Consider the following 21,416-nt stretch of genomic DNA (forward strand, 5'->3'; position numbering starts at 1 on the left):
GAAACTGCGCTGGCATGTGGAATGAAGAAGCTCCGCGAATCCTGGCCTGGAGAAGAACGGAACGGCCGTCCCCGTGACGACGATAGCCCGGGAAGCCATTGACGGCGAGTTTGGTTTCGCTCCGGAAGTTCCGGAAAGGGTTCCGCACCAGAACCCTTTCGGGAAACCTCTAGGACAGTGGACAGTGTGACTATTCATGTTCTCGGCGGCAAGTCGCTCGTCACTTCTGTCCTTGAATTCGAGGTTTTCCAATGCCGAAGAAACACGAGCACCCCGGTGAGTTCTTGACGGGACAGTGTGGCATCGGGAACGCTCCCGTTCCCGATCCGACGACGCAGAGCAGTGAGGCATTGACGAGGCAGCGGTGGTCGGAGAAGATCGTCATTCGACTGTAAATGTGCATCATACGGACCCGATCGTATGTTCGGCAATTCGAAAATCACGGCGCTTGGGCTGATCGGTGTGGATGATAGAGCTACCGGAGGGTTTTTTCGACATGTCCTAACCTCGCGGCTCGGTACTGTCGGCCTGTCGACGAGGGATCTCTTCGCCGCTGCTAGTGACGTGGCGGAAAATGTTCTGAGGAGCGTCGGGCTCAGTCAGCGAAGATGCTTTGCCCATGGACTCAAACGGGTGGTGAGAAAAACATCTATGGGAGAGACTCAATCGCCGTCCTCTCGCGTCCAGACGACGTCGGACTCGGAATATGAGAGGATTCGGACGATGAAGTACTGACGTGAGAGAGATCGCAGTCGAGACGATCGCAGAGTCAGAGCGGATCCCGGAAGCTCTCAGTGTCTCCGTTGGCGAGGTCATAGAGCGTTTGCCACGGCTGGCCAGTGGTTTCGAGAAAAAAAAACGCGCAGGCCATCGACAGAGCCTCGAACCCAGTCGGGCAATGGGCGCAGAACTACGCTTTCCTAAATTTTATGCCCAGTTTCTTCGAGAATGTTATATCAATATATTAGCAACTCCGACAAAATAATTTTCTTTTCCACAAATATAATAAGATTTACGGTCATAAAACAAGTTTAGTTAAATGATCCTCCATACAGAAAAATACTTGACAGAAGCCACATGACCGAAGCCATATGACCGAATCCATTTGACCGAATCCACTTGACCGAATAGGAGTACCCCCAGTCCATGGGGAGCGCGACGGTTCCGCTATTTTGCTGTCTGGTTCCTTCGTGCATGAGCTGATTGTCTGAGACCGATTCTCGAGCCTTGTTCAACAATCAATCAATCAATCATTCTTACTTCTTGATGAAACTACTCTCAAATTGTCCTCTTAATAAACTCTGATACTATCGCTGTGAGCTCTTCGGCGCCGAAGATCTGATAACATTGCGCTCCTATCTGCATATGAATGAATTCTTCTTCTTGAAGCCTCACGAAGATTCTGACTTCGTAGAATCTATGAGGCCTCGGCTCACTTACGAGGACGCTCAGCTGGATCTCAGATGGAAGTCTCGTCTGGGTTACAATACAGCATGAGCTCGACTACGTCACGCTCGCCTTTATCACTCTCAAGTTTTCGAACTCGATTACGTTACTCCCGCGTAATGCGAGCTGCGGGAACACATGAATTCAGTCCAACGGCTTCGGTCAATGAGTGGCTTCGGTCAAGTGGTTTCGGTCGAGTGGCTTCGGTCATTTGAATTCGGTCAAATGAACGGTAACCCGCCCGATTCTCCCGCGGGGTTTCCCCGAGTCGAGCCACAGCTTCCGGTTGGTCGACTCGGGGAAACTCCGCGGGAGAATCGGGCGAGTTCTTCCGAGAATAGCCCCGCCTAGTCGGAACGGCGTCTATCCTAGGGGGAAAAAGCTTCCGAGAAGTTTGAGTTCGAACTATGAAATCGTCGGGCATTCTTCAGTACCAGTGATTTGAGGAATGACAGATAATATGTGAAGCGGAATCAGGAGAAGGATAGGCAACTCGGGCTCTATAGAGACTCTTTAGGCAGAAATGAGCATTTCGGACAGAATGAATGCATCTCAGGGATCGAGGCCTTTCTAGGCAAATTGGGCATTCTGCCTTGATGTCCTACCTCTAATGATCATAAACCGCCGATTCTTCATAGGAGATGCCGGGAAACCCCAGAGGGGGCGATTAGATTCTCAGAACGAGAAGGCTCCGCGTATTCTGATCACAGATCTGTACTGCGATATTGTATCATTCAAGTTTGTCTTCTTGGTAAACGAAGAAAGTGAGCCGGCTATAGCTCTTCCCCGATTCCCCGATTCATGGAGTTCGACCTGTTTTTAAATTATTGATGGCTGGGACGGGAATCAAATCAATCCAGTGAGTTCCGCATACTGAGACTTCTGGACGGTATTTATCTAAGGAATGCTACTCATAATCATCCAACACGGATGAGCACTTCAACATCAATGCAGATTTCGTTCTCCCCGTCTCCATCATGTAATTTTTCTGAGTGTCACGTTTTCGACGGCGCCGGCGTTACGGCTCACGCAGATCGGGGTACTTCGGTATGGTATGGTAATGGTCCTTGAAGTCATTGTGATCGAGGAGGGTTCGTCAAATCTGGAGAGAGATTGTGGCCTCCTCTCCACGACATCGGCGTCTCTGTCGTTCGAAACGACTCTGCGATCGCTGTCGCGTCAAGCTCAAGCGAGAGTCATCGAAGCGGTCTAACGCGAACGTGAAGCGAAGTTCAACCGCCATGTATCAGTATCTTCTGTTTGTTATCCTAGTTTTGGTTCTGACAATCCTCTACAAGATACATCGAGCCACAACGTTCTGGAGAAACGCAGGAATACCTTATGAGCCCTATCTACAGTATCTCCACAGTTACTTCGTTCGATACAAGCAGGAAGATGTGTACACGATTCTTGAAGAGTACAACAGGAAATACGGACTCGTTTACGGGACCTATCAAGGGCTGACACCAGCGCTCCGCGTCAGCACACTCGAAGGTTGTAAGGATCTCTTGACATCAAACTTCATGAACGCTCACAAGAGATCGATCGAGGTGAAAACTGGCGCTAAACTATGGGACAACAGTCTTTTTTCACTAGATTATAAGACCTGGAAGACGGTGCGAAAACTCACCACGCCAGGCTTCACGCCTGCAAAACTCAGATTCATGGTGCCGAAAATGCAACGCAACTCGGAACGAATGAGTCAGAAACTGTCGAAAATCGCCGCGTCCGAAAACAACATCATCAATCCAGTAAAATACGCTCAAGGTTTCGCCATAGACGAGATCGCCGCCTTGGCGTACGGCCTCGAACTTGACGCGATGGAAGACCCGAAAAATCCATTTGTGGTCAGCGGTCAGGGCGTCTTCGCGCCCTGTTTGGGACTCACTCTTCTGTTGTCCGTTCCTTGGCTTCTCAAATACGTGCCGGTTCATTATCCTCAGAAACACGTGATGAAGTTCCTCACGGAATTTTCGACGTCGGTAATAAAAAGTCGAAGGCAAAGACAATTCCCATCGAACGAGATCGACATCCTCGGGCTGTGGCTGGAAGAGCAGAAAACGAATCCCGAATTCACGGACGACCTCGTCGCGGCGCAAACGTTCACGTTTTTCACCGCTGGTTTCGAAACCACGGCCATGACTCTGTCTTTCACGCTCTACATGTTGGCGCTACATCCGGAGGCTCAGGATCGGGCGTACAGGAATATTTTGGAGAACGTCTCCGACATCGACAACATCACCTACGACGATTACAGCAGAATGAAGTTTGTTGAAGCTTGCTTCACCGAGACCCTCCGCTTGTACCCGACTGATTATATCGTGGACAGAATAACGCAAGCTCCTTGCACCATCGCCGATGTGAAAGTCGAGGCTGGTATGGCGGTCCAGATCCCTATTCCTGCCATGCATCGAGACAGCCGATACTTCCCCGAGCCTCTGAAATATCGTCCGGAGCGCTTCCTCAACGAAGACTGTCAGGCTTTCATGACCTTTGGAGATGGACCCAAAGGTTGCATCGGGCGACGGCTCGCCCTCCTCCAACTGACCGTTCTGCTTACCGCGGTTCTGACGAAAGTGCGGTTGGAGCCGCGACCCGATGACAAGAACGCAGATATCAAAGAGCTACCGATTAAGCTGAATCCAGGCATGCCTTATCTGGCGACCTCCAAAGACTCCATCGATATTTGTGTGTTGCCGAGAGGGAAATGAAAATTTATATTCCCCGACATACATGGACTCATCTATATCCATGGATTGTAAAATGAATCGACGAATAAAGATCAATTTGCTCATCGCCTATCGCGCAACGATCAAAGAAAATGTTGACATGAGATATGAACGAAGATTCCGGTCCGATGACCGCTTTAATCACGATCTTGACACAAGCGCTATATAAATGACAGCCAGAAGCTCGGTTTCACTTTCATCAGACTTTTATTCCTCTGCATCAACGACATATATTCATGTGATTAGAACTTCGTTGATTGCTTCGCTTGTGGTTCGATATAAGAGAATAGGTTCTTTTCTTCACAGTGGTATCGAATAGCTACAGTATCGATCATGAAAGAAACGTCCTCCTGGCGTGCAGTCGTTCCTGCAACACACAGTCAGATCTTGTTTCAGAGGACTCTCTCCTCCAACTCGGTTCAATTGTCTCAGTGTCCATATCACAAAATACTCGCCAGTCCCTCCCGGGCTGGAACCGTTGCACGCATTTGGCTATCTACCGTGTACGTTACGACGTTCACTGCTGCGTTGTCACCGTCGCCGTGAATATATTGGTTTTCAATGCGTCTAATGATTTATTCTCGCTCCTGCTGCTCCAAGGGACAGAGGGAAGAACTTGAGTAAGTCCCAACGTCTGCTTGTGCAGACGACATTGACTTCCCAGAAAGTAGGGTAAGTGTCGAGACTCGAGGGCGCCATAAGCGCCATACGATGGTGCGGCTAAATGATTCACTCGGTAATTTCAGGCGATTGGAAGTAGGTTTCGGCGTGCCGGCGTCGACTTTGGCCCCGGATAGCGTTGAGGAGAAATTTTCAGCGCTATCGAGAATGAAATGAGGAGGAAGGGAACTGCTATGGAGCGGTAGTCTCGCGAAACTCAAACAATCAATCGTTTTTGGTGCAGATATCGACGAGAGCCGAGACCGATGTGGCAACTGATCGAGCCCGTAGTTCTCGCGGTAGGAGAGAAACATCCCCAGCGAGATGCGAGGATCCGCCGGATGGATGAATATTCTGATAATCTTTGTGGGTTCATAATCGACAATATCCGCTCCTCGGAATCGCTATACTCTCGGCTGCGGTCCTCGGGTGTCGTTCATTCCACCTAGAAGGGAACAACATTTTGGTGAGCAACCGGTCGGCGACAATACGATTTGTGCCGGAACAAAATTCAGGCTCCACATCGACGATCACAACGAACGATTCCCGTTCAGAGAGCGAATACTCTCCGAGACCGAGTCGAACGTACCTTTTGTTCTTGGGCGAAGAAATTGACGGCGTCTTTGGCAACTCTGCAAACGTCTTCATCTAGGTCGTCGAGGAGAATCGCGAACGCAGCTGGGAGTTCCGTGAGTCCCAACGTTGCGAGCAGCTCACATCGCTTCCGACCGTTCTCTTGGCTAGAATCACTGTCCGAACTCCTCTCTTGATTGGGTTTTTCGTCTTCTTCTGTCGGTCCGGGTTTCTCTTCAGGCTGAATATTCGTCTCGTTTTCGGTTGATGATTTCTCTCCATCGGTCGAGGGGGTGGTCGAGACAGATTCTTCGATCTCAACGGCAGCGGCTATGGTGGTCTCCTTCTTCGGCGTCGAGGCCTCGGTGTCGGTTTCCCAGTCTTCATCGAAACTACAGAGTTTTAGTGGAGGTTGCGTGGTCCTCCTCCGACGATGAGTCCGCCTCGGCGGTCTCAAATGAGCGACTGTTTGAGCGGCTTCGGAGAGCTTTGTCCGACACGGCTCGCAGCTCTGTTTGTGCATCGAGACGATTTTGGCGCATCGAGTTGTCATCTTCGATAGGAGTTTCGCTCCTTCGAGACGTACGTTGGGAACTCGGTTCTCCAACAGGGAGAAGAGTTCTTTCCTGATGAGCTTGTTTACGATGGCCATGTTTCGCAAGCCTACGCATTGAGGACAGATGCTCCCGATATCCTCGGTGGCGCGTTGAACTTTTGTCTCGTCGGCTCCCTCGAGCAAATCAGATTCGTACGGAACTCCTTCTACGATAGAGGACAGCAACCGTGCGAACGTTTGTCGATGCTGCCACTTCACCCATTTGTTGTCGACGTACAGCAGACGAAGGAGCTGGAGGGTGATGTCGAGAGCTTCGAATAGACTCGAGATCCCGCGATACTTAGTGTTCGGGGGAGGGACCGTATTTTCTTTCCCGGCTTCTTCCGCGTCGCTCTTCTTGTCGCTGCTCGTGTCGTGGACATTCGAGCTCCAGATGAGCGGGCCGAAGCACGCGGCGGCAGAAGACCGGACTTGAGCAACTTTGTCTTGCAGAAGTTTCACCAAAATGGGCAACAAGCAACGAAGGCGTTCCTCCCATCGGTAGTAACCGGCGATCAAGCATATCTGATTGGCGAGCTCATCCCGAAGTCTCCACATGCGATCGTTCTCACTGCGAGTGAACTCCGACAGCGATTGCAGCAGAAGCAATCTGGACTTCGGTTCGAGATGAGCGCAGATTTGGTTGAGGTTGCGTAATAACGGCAGTCTGACCTCGTCGACGTCGCGGCAGAACGCGTTGAACATGGGAATCAGGTACTTGACCGAATCTCGATCTCCGACGATGATGACAAGACTGTGGAGACTCGACGCCACCGAATGACGTACCTTCCATTGAACGTTGCTGCTGAGCTTGAGCAATAAGTCTCGGAGATGCTCCTCCCAGTGCTCCGGTCCAAGGGCAAGTGCCACGGCAGGCAACGAGTAGGCGCAATTGCGAGGCAGATCGAGACAGTCTACAGTCCGGGATAGCGTTGGCTCGAGCATCTGTTTGAAATGCTCCAAAAGAAGCGTAGGAATCCCGCATTCGGACACATCGGTGTCCGACACGATTCGTGAGCTCGACTCGCTCTCCATCGATGAGAATAATTCTTCGATATCTATCTTGAACAAAGCCGATTCGGTCGGCTGATCGTTTGAGTACTTGCTCAGCCGTCTCTCTATCGACGGGTTCAATTCGTAGAGATTGCTGTAGCGTCTTCCGGCGTTATTACGTAAGTCTCGCTCGTTTTCGTCGGTGAGCTTGTTCCCAGCGAGCGTGAGCTCTTCGACTTCGGGCAGAGGTGATCGCCAAAACATAAAGCTGTTGAAGTTGATGTCGGTTTCCGTGTTGTTATTATTATTGTTGTTGCTGCTGCTACTACTACTACTACTGCTACTGTTGAGCGTCTTATTGTTATTGTTGTTCAAGAGGTGGTTCTTCGTTATTCGGTCGTTCGACGAGCCGTTGTTGTTCGTGTCGTCGTCGCCGCCGCCCGGGTCTAGGGCGGCCGTCACGATGGAGGAGAAAGCACTTTCGGAAATCGAGAGATCTCGGATGTCTTCGCTGAGTATGTTGATGTCTTTGTCGTGAATCGGCGCCGCGTAATCGGACGTCCTGCGGACGGCCGCCTCCTGCGCCACCCCGTCGGGCCTGAGCAGCTCGAGCCCGGTTCGTTTCGGGTCTGCGAACGTCGAGATAAAGGGACCGAGGTTCTGATAAGCCGCTGCCACGACCCATTTGGCAGAATCTCGGAGCAAACAAAGGAAACGAGGCGCGAGCGCCTCCAACCGTAGTTTTGGATCCACCACACAAGATATGGCCATGAACGACTCGGTGCAAGCCTTACGCACGGACCACGCGTCATCGTCGCATAGCGACAGGAACGTCGTTAACTGCAAGCGAAAGTTTCGTGAGCCACGATGCTCTCCCGCCTACTGATAGGAGCTGGCTCGAATCCTGATCGAGTTGTGTATCGTGTCTTCGATAATAACTTACAAGACTCTCCTGTATGCACTGTGCGTCAAGTACTTGGCACAGGTCGACCATGGCAACAGCGCAAGCTCGACGAACGTTGAACGATGGGTCGTTGCAGAGCTTCAGGAACGGGGGAAGCAAATGTTTTTGGGCCGGATTCTTATCGACGAACTGGATCAGTTTGGCCAAAATCTACAGGAAAAAACGGAAGGAAAGGCGTTAATTCCAATCAAGTCTACGAGGCACGAACGGGTCGGCCATTGGGACTTATCACCGCCGTTGCTTGGAAGCACAGACAAGGGCTCCCCACTGACTCAATGGAGGAGAAAAAATTCGCCGAGTTCTCTAACATGCAAAGGGAAAAGGCTAGAACGCTGTGTGTGCATTGACCGCCAGCACCGTCAAAGACAGGCTAGTGAGACGAGGCTCGAATCCGACATCTCACTACCCTTGTCTTTCACGCTGATAACGGGTTCACGAGAAATCCAATTTGATGATCGATTCGCCAGGGGGATCCTTCGGCAGATGATCAGTCGTTCGAGAAAAAACATCCGTATGTGGGATGGTTGATGACGGCGCGCTCCGTCGTGCCACCTCATCAAAGCTGGCTGTGATACGGAATGGGAATTAAAACGTCGTCACAACCACTTTGACGGGACGGTCACGGCGGAAGACTCAATGGTGCAGATCTCTTCCCTGGAATTGCTCCCTCAGATGAATCGATGACGCGACCGCCTCCTAAGTCATCAATGATGGCTGTGATATGAACGGTATCAGGCACAGACCACAGCCAACTCGATGAATAGGCGACGGTCGGGGATTGCTTGGAAGCCGCTCCAACAGGCACGGGTAGTCCTTGCTACCGCCTGAGGTTGAGAACTATATAGAGAGCCCGAGGGGGCCGACGGCGCCCCCGTATTCCCGTCTCTCTCGAGGACGACTTCGATGACGAGGAGAGCTCATCAAAGGTGGCTGTGATACGATCGTTTCTGAGATACGTAGTCACAGCCATTTGATGGCGCCCTAATCACCGTTGGCGTGCGAAGACACTCGATGGGAAAGCTCCGGGGAGGTTGAAGAATGGACTACAGCCATCGTCAAAGACAAGGTAGTGAGACGATTCCGTGCGTCTTCAATGCGGAGAGAGAAGGCGCGACTTCATCCTTTTTAGGACATCTCACTACCCATGTCTTTCACGACGCCGGGTCAACTTCCCCCCCACCTGGGACGCCGGAGGTCATGAGCACAGCATGCAGGGACCTATTTTCCGTGCTGCTCGGGCGGAATCCAAAGTCGAATACACGAATATCGGCGAAGAACTCACCGTCGCGGCTTCCTGACGCTGATCTTGGAATTCTCCGTTGACCGAGTGGTCGACACCAGAAATCCTCGCCAGTTGCAGAACTGTGGGCAGGATCTCCTTACAGATTCCAGGTGGAGCGAGCAGTCGGCATTCGAGCATTCTGAAGAGCACCAAGTGCGATGTTTTCCGTACTTGGATCACCCGGTCCAACATGAGAACCGTCAAAGACGGGATGATGCATCGACGGTGCAGACGGACAAGCAGAGGTTTCGGGGGCATCGGGAACCTTCTGTTTGCGTCGCCAAACGCTCTCATGTGATCTTGTCTGTTCAAGCATATTCCCGAAAGCAGGCTGAGGTGTTCCAATAATTCAAGACGGACTCCAGGTTCGCTGTCCTGCGTCAGCTGCTCGATCATTTTCCACAGCATGAGCATCTGCTGCTCCGTGCAGTTCTGACCGAGGTCGAACAAGCATTGCGCCAACGAGCGAGCGGCTTGTTGTCTGGAAGAAAAACGAGCATCTTAGAGTCTACGTTCCGCTCCGGCGAGCTCGTTCTCAGTTTCGATAAGTTTAACCATCGGGAATCGTAACTTCGACTCCCGGTTATTTGAATTCCTAAATTCTGACGATCTATCCGCTCTCCTCGTTCTTTTTTCCTTATCAGAAGATTTAAGGCGCGGGTGGCCCTCTCATACCGCTCGTCTAGGTACGCTCTCGGTCGTTTCGCGCCGCGACGCAGCAGTGGACCCAGACGCCGATTCCGGGCGTTCTACCGGATGACGATGATGATTTGTTGGACGGCGGCTGCAGCGCCAACGAAACGAACAATCCATCAACCGTTTCTGAAGACATCGACCCTCGCAGAAAATCCGTTGTCGTATGAGAGGAAACGACGAACAGAGCGAATTTTGTTTCGCGCCCAACGTCGCGGTCGGAATTCTTCGACGGGAGCCGTACGAGCACCACGTTTGCGACCGCTTCTGAGAGTTTTCCCCTCGAATACAATTTTCTGAGAGTTTCTCGTAGCGGAGACCGGGTCGCGGCGAATCCATGTAAATCATCCCTAATAATTTTTCGTGGCCATCGACTCAGGTCCTGTTCCCGCCCATAGGGCGAAAACCTGACCGCCACCCCGCAGAACTTCTGCTCTCAACTAAACCACCGAGAGAGACATACATGAGAAACATGGGATGACGACGGAGCGGCCGTCGTCGCCGCCGCCACAGCCGAGGCCCGACTGCCAATAAGCCGCCCGCGAGCGACAAATCGAGTTATGCGACGTTCGGAGGCGCGCTGCATTCACCCAGCGAAAGTTTCTCACAGTGTCACGTCGTGTCATCGAACGTAGTCCTCACCTCAATCACAAGCCGTTTACACGAAACTCCGCGGCGGTTCTCGTCCGTCGGTCGAATCGGGCATGCCGGAAACGCCGGACCCGCTCGCCGACCAATCACCAAGTTCACATGGAGAGATCTTAGACTCCAATTTAGAGAGTTCACTTCCACAACTCCCATCTTCCAAGCCGGGAAGCGGAGCGTTTCTCAGCAAGAGCCGGACAGAAGCGTCCGCATGCACGCGTCTCCACGAAGGCGACCACAGATTTTGGCGGGAACGCAGCCGCTTTCATGGTGAACTTGTCCTTCTTCTTCTTCGAGTAACTCCGATGGGAGAGAAGTTCTTTTGTGTTCTTGCCCGCTCGTTGTTGGATAGGCGTCGTAGAAAGAGGAACCAAGATCACCCCAGAAGGAGCCAGTCGACTAGCGCCAGGCTTCGCAACGAACCCCACTTCGTCAACGGAATGCCCCCGAAGCGACAACACAGCTCCGTATTCGCCCCATCGCGAGAGCAAAATTGAACGCTGGCACGAACATACAGGAGCACAAGCCGACTTATGCGCGCCACCAATATGCTATAGTGTTTGCCCTCGAATGGTTCGGTCGAACGCTCGCATTCTGGCGCCAAACACCCACAAACTCCCAAGGAGCGAATTCCTCTCGGCGGCGGTGATTTGGTCCTCAAGCGGGATGAAGCGCAATCGCGGCTGCTTTTGTGACAAGCAAATGACTGCGCTGTTCAATTCGAGAGCACTTCGCGGGCAAGAGGCGAGCTCCTCTCAGCTCGGAAAGAAGCGAAAAATGTCGATGGATCCATTGTGACAGCGATAAGAGTGGATCAATTCAACTCGACGAGCGGATCTTCGCAGAAGGAGGAATGGCATGATTCCAATTGAAACTGTCCGGAAAATGCTTACGAAACGCTTTTCATCACGCGAAATCTCCTTCTCGCGCGGACACTCCGATTCGTGGGTAACCGATCGATCGACCGCTTTGCGACGAGCACCGTATTCGCACGCGAAGTTCGATCTCGCATCGCTGCGGATCCTTTCAGAACCTCGCAGTTTTTGCTGCATACCGGCGAAGGGAGGGAACTCCCGCTTATTGTGGTCTCATCGACAGCAGGAATAAACTACGCGACGCCGTAAGCCTTGCTCTCCATTATCATAGTGAACTTGAGCACAAGAGAAAGGAGACAAGCAGCAGGCCCTCTTCAATTTCAGGCGTCAGCGCTTATCTTATCGATCGCGTTCGGTTGAATCTTCAGAAAACAAATAACCAACAACAACGGGGATGCTCTAAAGAGTATTCCGTCTCTAGTCGTAAGCTCCGCTTGTGGGGAAAAATTCGAAATATCTCGAGATTCCCACGATGGATTGATCAAATCCGCTCCCTCCTAGTGAATCGATATGGGACGGATCAAGACCCGGAGTGAAATCGCAGAGGAATCACCTGTCGAGTGCTTTTGGAACTCGGTCGAACTCATTCATTGTTGGGCCAGGACCTGAATCGGCGGTGTTCCGATTCCAGAGGGCAGCCCACGAGGCATCGCAGACGCTTGGGTCCGCTCGGGAACGACGGAGGGAGCCGGAGCTCGAGCGGCACATCGTGGAAACTGTCGGCTGGGTCTGGATGCAGCGGCTGCTGACTCCGTCCGCTTCGTCGAGCACGAGAGAGACGAACCGAGCTGCTCTCGGCTCGACAACTCGGGTCGGGTTGCTCTCCGGGCGCTACCGACAGCATTGACGAAAGCTTCTGCGGAAGTATTCGCGAACGCATTTGTGAGAGCATCCGCGCACGCATTTGCGGACGCATTCTGGATAGCGCTTGCGGTGGAGCCTGCGGCAGCGATGGCGGTGACGTTTGCGCTAGCAAGTTCAAGTCGACAAGAGCCTGGCTGAGCCGTTTCTTGGCTGGAATCCAGTGATCATTGTCGCCGCCACGACCGCTTTCGACCACGGTGGTTCGGAGGTTCGCAGCCGACACAGAGCACCCGGACAACTGGCTAACTGAAAGCGCCAACGAGCGAACGCCGTTCGTCCGGCCAACAGATTCAGCTGAGCAGCGGTTCGGGAGGCGCCGCCGTTCACTCAGAACTCGGTTAGCATCTGTAGTTTTTTTTGCCGCTCCTCTGCTCCCCACATACCGATTCACATCGCCACCACAACGGCATTCACAACAACTATTCATACGAGTCCGGCGACAAGTGCAGTATCCCTCGCCCGGCGAAAAATCCACGATTCCTGTGGACTTCGAAAGTCGCTGCGAATCATACAGCATGTGGACCTTCCAACACCGCAAATATTTCGATCGGATCAGCTCACAAATGAGACACTCGAAGTTTCCCCTGATCGCGTATAGAGAGCGATACATTAGCATAGGTCAGCGAAATGCGCAGTAATATTCGCCTCGAAACCGAGGTGGGGTGGGAGCAGCAGACAGAAAGCAATCTGCGGCTTCAAGTTAGTCGGTCGTTTCGTTGGCCGAGAAACAGGAGGCCCCCCTAACCGGCCAGACTAAGTCAGACACCATGGAAGAGATAGAAGCGACGAAGAGTCAGAGCAGGAGATTTTCTCCGGAAACGTGAGAGTGCTTGTCGGCTCTTCCTCCGACAACACTTTCTGCACCGAGATAGACAGCGACCGAATCCTCGAGAGAGCGCGGACTTCCATAGAATGCTGAAGCAGCCAGCGTCGGCTCTTCCGTGCAAATGGAGAGAAACGCAATCGAGCGAAGGTCGGCAAAGGCAGAGCCTCAACAGGACCGTCTAAGTCCCGACGGTCTCTCGCACGTTGGTCAACCGTTGTTGTCTCAAGATGTCGGAGTTCCGCTTCTGAGCCAGTTTAACGTTGACGCCCTCAGCCGACTGTGCGCCGAGGAGCTATAGCAGGTTATTACTCGCTCGTATCGTCTGTGTGTGATCAGAGGGTTCAGGATCGTGAATGCGTTGAGCGATACGAGATAGGCCAAAAAGCACCGGATGAGAGCGAGAGAGACAATCGGAGCTCGGAGAGAACACAAACACGACGCATTGTCCCGAAAATATCGCAGAGAAACGGCAAGAGGGAGGACGACCGACGAATGGCGCCTCAAGTGATCATTTCATCACTTTTCCTATTGGCCATCGTACGATGGCTCAGAGCACGTCGACGTCGTCGTCGCCGTCAGCGAGGAGATCGCTGCCACGCAAGTCACGTGCTCCTCGCACCCGCCATAGAAGCATACGAATTCAAGCATGTATGGATCGAACGAGCTGTAAAACATGCGGTGGCCGGCAATACCGAGTCTCCAAGCGAGCTGAGAGGATAAATGCCATGCCATAAGCATCATCGTTGCCGCCGCCGCCTCCGCCGTCTTCAACATCGCTCTCGCCCATCCCCGACATCCGTCGGTAGTGAGATGTTGTCGGTCGTGACAGACCGCTAACGGCATTTTCCTTTCCGTTGTTGGAACTCTGTATCCAAGGCTACAATAACGGCTGGAGCTTCTGCCACCACCGCCGCGCCACTGCTGACATCACCGTCAGCCCTATAATTTCATCACAAATCATTCCAAACAGTGAGCCTCCGACGAAGCGAAAGTAATGCTCCCTCTGCGTGGGGATTCCCATGACTCATTCGTTACTCGGAGCTATCTCTCCGGCTGCACGATTCTCGGTTCGAGTCAGCTGATAGGGGGACGACGACGGCTGATCGAGCGGAATCTTCGAATCATACGAAACCCAATGTCTCGGATGCTGGTCATGGTTCAGCGGAAGCGGCTACGCGCATGCGAGTCAAGTCCAATGATCTCATGGATGCTTTGGGTTAGGACGTTAGGAGGAGGAGACGGCGCCGATGGTGGCTAGTTGATCCATCCAAGCTCAGACCCACGAACGAGGCTCGTGTCGCCTTCGGTATTCGATCTCGATCGGAGGTGCAATCAGAGGGATCGCGGAAAGACCGGAATACCAGTCGAACCGCCGGCCTACTAAATCGGTGAACAGGCTGGCAACCCCACCCTGTGTTCCAATGGTGGCTCTGGAGCCGAGTGGGGAATCCAAGATGGCGACGACTCGACAACCTCTCTCAGTCCGTACAAGGGGCGGCGGCTGCTGCTGCCTCACCGTCCACGGCGGCGGCGGCGGTTCAGCTACGCACACGAGCCGGATCGACAGACAGACGATTCTACCGACGGACCTAGAACAGCCAAAAAGAGGTCCAGGGGTTGCTGAACTCTTGACGGAGGGACGAGTCTTCGGTCGGACAGACGCGCGGACGGACAGACCTGGCCGGACCCCGGGGGGCGTCTGTTATCGGAAGTGCGCTGCCAGAAGGACGCCGAGTATTTCCATGACAAACCGTATTCCGACAATCCAATATTCCTGCTCGTATTGCGAAGTACAACTGGATTGGGTCCTTGAGTAAAACATGGGAAAAACAATGCTTCGAGCTTTCGTCTCGAGACTTCTCGGTCGCCGTCCCGGGGACCGCCGCCCTCATCGCAGCCAGACCCATGCCCAATCGCTTCGCGCACCAAGCTCCCCAGTAGACTCGGAGTCCTCACCCGGGACCCTTGCTCTTCTACTGCTCCAAAGGAAATAATTTTCCCGATGATGTATCCTCCCTAATGAGAATTTGTCGATTGCGACCAATCAATCACCGAGCCTCCACCAAATATCTCAAGGATGAAATATCCAGAGCGACGAGCGGAAGACGATGGAAACCCAACAAGGCTGTCAGAATGTCGCGCCTGCCTCTCGACGCGATAGCCCGAAACGCGCGCTCCGGTCTTCGTCGCAGAAGAGCGGACTCAGTCCGATTCGGATGAATCGTCTCCGAAAGTTCGGAATCAGCAGAAAATTCCACTAATCATCATTTCGGTAATTCGCAGTAATCGAAATTCTCCCCTGGCACCAGGAACAAGGTAGTGAGGAGCGAGAGGATCTCCTGAGCGACCGTTGAATGAATGCATGCTGAGGGCACCGAGGTTCCACCGGAATACCCTCGTCCTCAGTTGGAAAAATGTAAAATATTCGAATGCTCCGTAGCCCCATCTCTGCTCCGATTCGACGTATGTATATGTGTCGAGAGACTCTGTGTCGAGTTCTTTCTGTCCGTACAGCACACTGGGATCCACTGCGTGAGGCACTGCCCGCTCATGGCGAAGCGACCGCCGCCGCTGCTACTAGAAGATGGCGTCCTCTCCTTTCAGTGCTGCTTGCTGATCGTTAGCTTCCCTTGCTGACTGACTGACTGTCTGACTGACCGACCGCTTGCCTAACTGCTCGCGACACCTCCTTGAGGTTTTCCCAATTAACTTCTCCTTAAAATCAGGGGGGACGCATCGAACGCAGACCGATCCGATGGCGAGAGGGGAGCTCTTCGTTATCACGCTGGGGTTTGTTGATGATGATGCTCGACAACGAAGCACGCTTGCATCAACATTCCTACGGCGTGCACCAAACACGCGTTCAGATTCTCGACGTCGTCCCTCGCTATCACAACGATGTCAATCCGCATTCAAAAGTGCAATATCTAATTTCGGTGGGGGCACGCTCTCGGGAGCCTCCCGAGGCACAGTCGTCGACGAGGGTGTCCGCTCTCGACCGCAAAATGGAGCTGCGCGTTTTGGTTGGAGTTCCCGGACCACGCGGCCGGATTTCCCAACGCGACTCGAATCGAGAATCTATCCTGATGAACTCTGATTTTGAAGCTATTCTCGGCCCCTGATCGGTCGCCTAGAGATCCTTTCCGAGGTACTTGATACGTCGAGTCACCGAGAGGGGGAGTGAATCGCGGGATTCGACTGCTCAGCGTCGTGCGCCCAGACTTCATGACAATCTAGTATTGACGGACGGAATCCACTTACCTCCGAACTGATTGGCGCCGCGTGAACGGCGATGCATTCTTGGCGGCGGGATTTTACGTGCGCCACCGTTAAAACGACAGCGACCGCAGCCGAGATCGATTCGATCCGACTTTGATGCTTCGGATCGCGAGAAAACATCACACACTGCAAATCCATCCATCGCGAGTACGACTCCCACAGCCATCGCACAACGATGCGCGCTGGAATCCTCGTGAAATCTCCGTTTGCAAGAGGGCTCGGATTCGTTGCCGCCGCCAACAGTGGACGCCGTGAAGTGAAAGGCGGTTCGCCACTGACCGAGCGAGTTGCTAGACCGACTGCCTGCTCGGCCGACCGCCTGCGGTGATGATCAACTCTGACTGTGATGCTAGCCAGTCGACCAGCCAGCTAACAGTCAAGAAGCAGCCGCGCCGCCGCCAGACGAGCAAGCAACCCGCGACGCAAACACACACACACGGAACACGCACACCACGGGGCGAGTGAGAGAGCCGCCGATGACGACGGTGCCGGTGGTGGCGGCGGCGCCAGCAGCGGCGGCAAACGTCGGAATTCCCTCGCCGCCAGCGAGCAGCGGCGACGGTGGCGGCGGCCATGGAATGGCTTCCTCTCATCTCGAGGGAGGAAGCTGCGCGGGAGCATCATGTCAGAGCGCCCCCTGGTGCTCGAAATCGACAATGTTATCCGGGAGGGGAGGATTTCAGCGCCAACTTTCGAAAAGCGCATCCGAAGCCCCACGGTCGCTGAGCTTCCCGTCGCGGGACTATCAAGAGCGCGCGCAGACCGCCCTCGCTGAGAGGCAGGCGAGCGATCGCGGAGAGCTTGCTGCAGACCGTATATCGAATGGATCAGTGGAAAGATCGACCATATCGACTAGCTTGAACTCCAATAGTCCAAAGAATGTTGACATTGCCTTCTGTTCGACGTGTTGTACGCAAGCGGACACCTACCCCCACCCCATGAGTGTCGGGGGTCTCCGACAAGCTCCAGGCTCTTTCCTCGTGACTCCGAACCGCGCCTTGATCAGATTAGTCGAGCTTTGCAATGAAACCGCCCACGTTGAAGTTCTCATAGAGGTCAGCGGCCCTGGTAGAGGACGGATGACTAAGAGCTTCTGAATATTCTTTGTGTCTGAGCCAAATAAATATCGGAGTAATCTCATTGAACGTACAACCGACAGCTCTCTCTTGAACGAGTGACGTCATCCGTACAAAGTAGGAATAGATTACTGATGAGTAAGCTCGAACGTCTACAGCTCTCGGATGACACATGCACCCGAAACAAAAGACGTCCCTCTTCAAAAAAGGTACCAATCGAACAAAAATCTACCGCGACACCGATTGCTGCGCAGGCTATTTCCGTTCCTGCGTCACGGGCTATACGACATTCAAGCGAGAATTCCCACCGGGATTCCCGCACCGGAAGGGCCATTTGCTCATCATTGTTCAAGGGAAGCCCTTCTCGCTGACCCGCGTCAGGATCTCATTCGCGACCTGATCAAAGGCAGATGCTGAGTCACTCTCGCCATGAGTTCCCTGATTTTCTGTCCGAGCTCATCGTCCTCATCGCGTGTCAGGGTCCCAATGAGTCAGGGGGATCCCCATATTCCATAGATTCGCAAAATGGTTTCCAAAAGCCCGTCGTTCGCATACATCGAATAACGCATCGGATGTGAATAGAGCTATGACAAAGCGTACACACCATATCTCTGGATAATCATTCGGGAGTTCTCGCTCGAATCAGATATGGCAAAGAATTTCGGACCTCCGACGCGACCGGAAGAGTCGCTCCGATCACTCCATGAGAGAAACTCGTGACATCGAAGTGCTTCGTCGGTCTCTTGCGAACACTGATGAATGGGTCGATCACAACAACGCTAGCAAAACTATCAGCGTTCGCGTATATCTCGATCGAGAGGCCGCGTATGTTTATCGGTCGCAGAGACTTCGATGATCCGCAACCATAAATATGTACTGACCTCGCACTACTTTCTTTCGAGGAGGCGAGCCGGATGCATCTGAGCAATTCATCCTCGAGTTCCGGGTCTTGACCGAAGTCCAAGAGAGATGGATCGATCACGTCTGGTAGGTCCTCCGGTGAGAACTGGAATTCAAGCGTTACTGAGCGGGGAATCTTTGAGAACTTGGGCGCTACTACATGGTTACAACTTGGACGGAACTAAGATATTAGCAGCGTATTCATCACATGTGTCGGATTTACGACCAAGTTGTTCCTCAGGGATCGAGAGTTTCCCCGAATGCGACCGCAAGACAGGGGGAAATTCGAGGACCGAATTTCGAAAATAGATATCCTGGCTCGGAGGAAGCTGGAGAGTGGATTTCTCACGGCCGAGAGAGGAAAATTGAGGATAATATTTACCAGATTCCCCTGATCCGCCTCTGACTCTTCGTCTTCAAGATTCAATCGTTGATCGGCTTCCTCGCTTCTGGCTACATCTTGATTCGACTCGTCTCTGGGCGAATTTTCGGTTTCCTCGAGGGCATCTGAAGCTTCTTCGAAGTTTGAGCATTCGTCCGAAGTTGGCGATGAGCCTATGTCGGGTGACCTGCAATTCGAGTTCTTCTATCAACATCCCCAGCCCCTTAACGTCAGGATATGCCTGTGTCCTCAAATCATCCGAATCGATTCCGAATAATTGTAAAGACTACAAGCGATGGTACGGACTCGTCACAGCGCAGATTCATGTCTCCCAAATGGATGTCAGTGAATTAGGGATTCAGCGGTTCTCTAGGAGAAGTTGAGCGCTCTGCCCAGCTTCATCCCGTGAAACGTATTGAAGGAAATCTCGCGCTGAGCAAGTTTACCTAGAATTCGCCGTAACTAGGAATACGTCATCGGAATCGGCGTACTGCGCAGTGAATCTTCTTTCTGCGCAGAGTGGTGGATTGAACCTCACAGTGGCACTTTCTCTCAATGAATACGATCGAGAATGCCACGATAACGACGCATGAGACATTGAACATTCAATGACACTGGTGTCCTGCTCGAGAAAGTGAGAGTTCCCCATGAATGGACTCACGAGTGAAATCTCAACGACAAGAGGAATGGGATTAGTTAACAGAACAGAGTCTTCCCAGACGGAGTGACGCTGATCAAAACATGGCCTGCTCTAACAGACAGAGTCGGTACCGTTGCGTGAGTTCACCATAAACGAAGTAACAGCTTTTGTAGATATACTCACGCGGAAGATTCCTCGTTCCCGGGCATGACCGGGGGCTCGAGCATTTGTGGTGGTGGCTCCGGTAAGGGCTCGGTACTCATATTGCTTCTGTAAATAATGAAGCCTATCTCAGTCAGATTGATCCAGTATCACATGGACGACTCATCCAGTACAGCTTCCACGCCAAGGCAATATTCGGCCATACTAGACGATGAGAGTTCTCCAGGAACAGAATCATAAGATCATAGGTTCGATTGACTTTTCAAATGATGACGAGAGCGTCGGAAAGGGACTTGGAAGTCAATCGTCCATTTATGACGGAACCAGTCATCTATCGCAACATGGTCTGCGGAATATCGCTGAACCTACTTCTGTATCGTTTACGCCCCACGATTGCTGACTGCTTCGAACTTTTACTCCCGAGATATGATCACTCCGAAACTTCTCACTTGGTAAGTTGAGGAGGGAACGCTTCTCAATGAGCTCTTCTTGACATCACCACACAGAGCCTTCTCTCAGACGGCAGCCATGTTGACACCAATGGAATGATGGCCATGATTATTGACTGGCTATGATTCTAGCGAGGCGACTCGTCGAGATCGTCAATACCCCTTGACGCAGGACCTCTCAAACTGCGGGGCCACGCCCCCGCGGGCCGGGGAGACTCTTCCGGTGGGGTGCGGGCAGGTATCTGGAGATTGTGAAGAAACGGTGCTCTACGCACACGCCCTTCTCTCCAAACTCCCATCTCTCCGCGAACTGGCATTCACCATACGAGGTCTGGCCTCATCCTTCGCCAATCACGTCGCGTCGGTAGTTTCCGATTGTATGTCTTGATAGACATCGAGGGCAAAAGTCGTCTGTGTTCCGTCGGGAGACAGGATCTCCGGATCGAGGGGACCTCCTGAAACAGCGGTGCGAATGACGACTCGAGGCTCACTCTGATTCGGCTCGCGGTCGCGATCCTGGGTCGAAGATCAGCCACCGATCATTCACGGATTTTTCCCTACTCGAGGCCGGATACCTCGTCTGAGTACTCAGGTAGGCGGCGCGAGAACACGGACTCACGCTGACGCGTGTCTCGGACTCCTGATATTCCGGGGAATATGTAGTGGCGCCTAATTGATGCTCTCAAGTAGAAGAATCTTTCCGCGCCGATCCATCCAAGGAGCTGACTGGGGGAATCAGGGCTCCTCGAAATAATACGGATTAAATACGGATCCGAGCCCACTGAGCCCGGCAGAATAATTAATATTCGCTACCGGATCTCGGATTGGACAACAGGTCCCGGAGGACGAATCGGTCTTCTTGGTATCAGCGATCTATATGCCATCTTCAATATCCCTCTCGTGCATGCTCCATTCCCCACATTCCTTCCGTCGTTCACTCCCTGAAGTTCTGAGACCTCGTGACCTCTATTTTTCGGGAGTCATACACTCATTGCCGGCGGGTGTTCCTGGAATCGAGAACGACTCGAGGGCGATCGAGGGATCTTCAATGAAAGCCTTTGATGCCACGAATCCGCGGTCGAGCTTCGGACGATTTCAAGGGAGTAATTCCCCTATCTAGAGTCTAGACTCTAGAGTCTAGAGTCTAGACCCTGTCTCTTCGCAAGGCTGCGGGCTTGACTTGTCGAGCAGTTCGCAGGTGGGTATCCAAGAGTCTATGCCAAACGACGTACAATCTTGAGATGTGACCCTCAGGAGGAAGGATCTCCGCGCGTCAAGAGCACTTTTTCGGCAGCTGGAGACAAAATAGGTTCCGAGGTTCCGTGATTCCTGAAGATCTGGCGCTTCCTTCGACTGACGCATACGGCGATTGTACAGAATCAG

General features: G+C 52.8%; 2 protein-coding genes across 2 annotated transcripts; one reads left to right on the forward strand and one right to left on the reverse strand.

Moving 5' to 3' along the window:
• The first annotated feature begins 2,620 nt into the window (after positions 1 to 2,620).
• On the forward strand, positions 2,621 to 4,157 carry LOC100898697 (probable cytochrome P450 6d5). The gene has a single exon (XM_003743338.2). The coding sequence runs from the start codon at positions 2,688 to 2,690 to the stop codon at positions 4,155 to 4,157; it is 1,470 nt and encodes a 489-aa protein (XP_003743386.2). The 5' UTR covers positions 2,621 to 2,687.
• Positions 4,158 to 4,421: 264 nt separating this feature from the next.
• LOC100898841 (serine/threonine-protein phosphatase 4 regulatory subunit 1) lies at positions 4,422 to 19,685 on the reverse strand. The gene is made up of 7 exons (XM_029111475.1): positions 19,606 to 19,685; positions 18,783 to 18,969; positions 18,392 to 18,506; positions 9,243 to 9,742; positions 7,940 to 8,110; positions 5,425 to 7,836; positions 4,422 to 5,280 (listed from the first exon to the last, which is right to left on the reverse strand). The coding sequence occupies exons 1-7, from the start codon at positions 19,683 to 19,685 to the stop codon at positions 5,272 to 5,274; spliced, it is 3,474 nt and encodes a 1,157-aa protein (XP_028967308.1). The 3' UTR covers positions 4,422 to 5,271.
• Positions 19,686 to 21,416: the final 1,731 nt, after the last annotated feature.

This window comes from Galendromus occidentalis, unplaced genomic scaffold, assembly GCF_000255335.2.
Source record: "Galendromus occidentalis unplaced genomic scaffold, Mocc_1.1 scf7180000077442, whole genome shotgun sequence".
NCBI classification, from domain to species: Eukaryota; Metazoa; Arthropoda; class Arachnida; order Mesostigmata; family Phytoseiidae; genus Galendromus; species Galendromus occidentalis.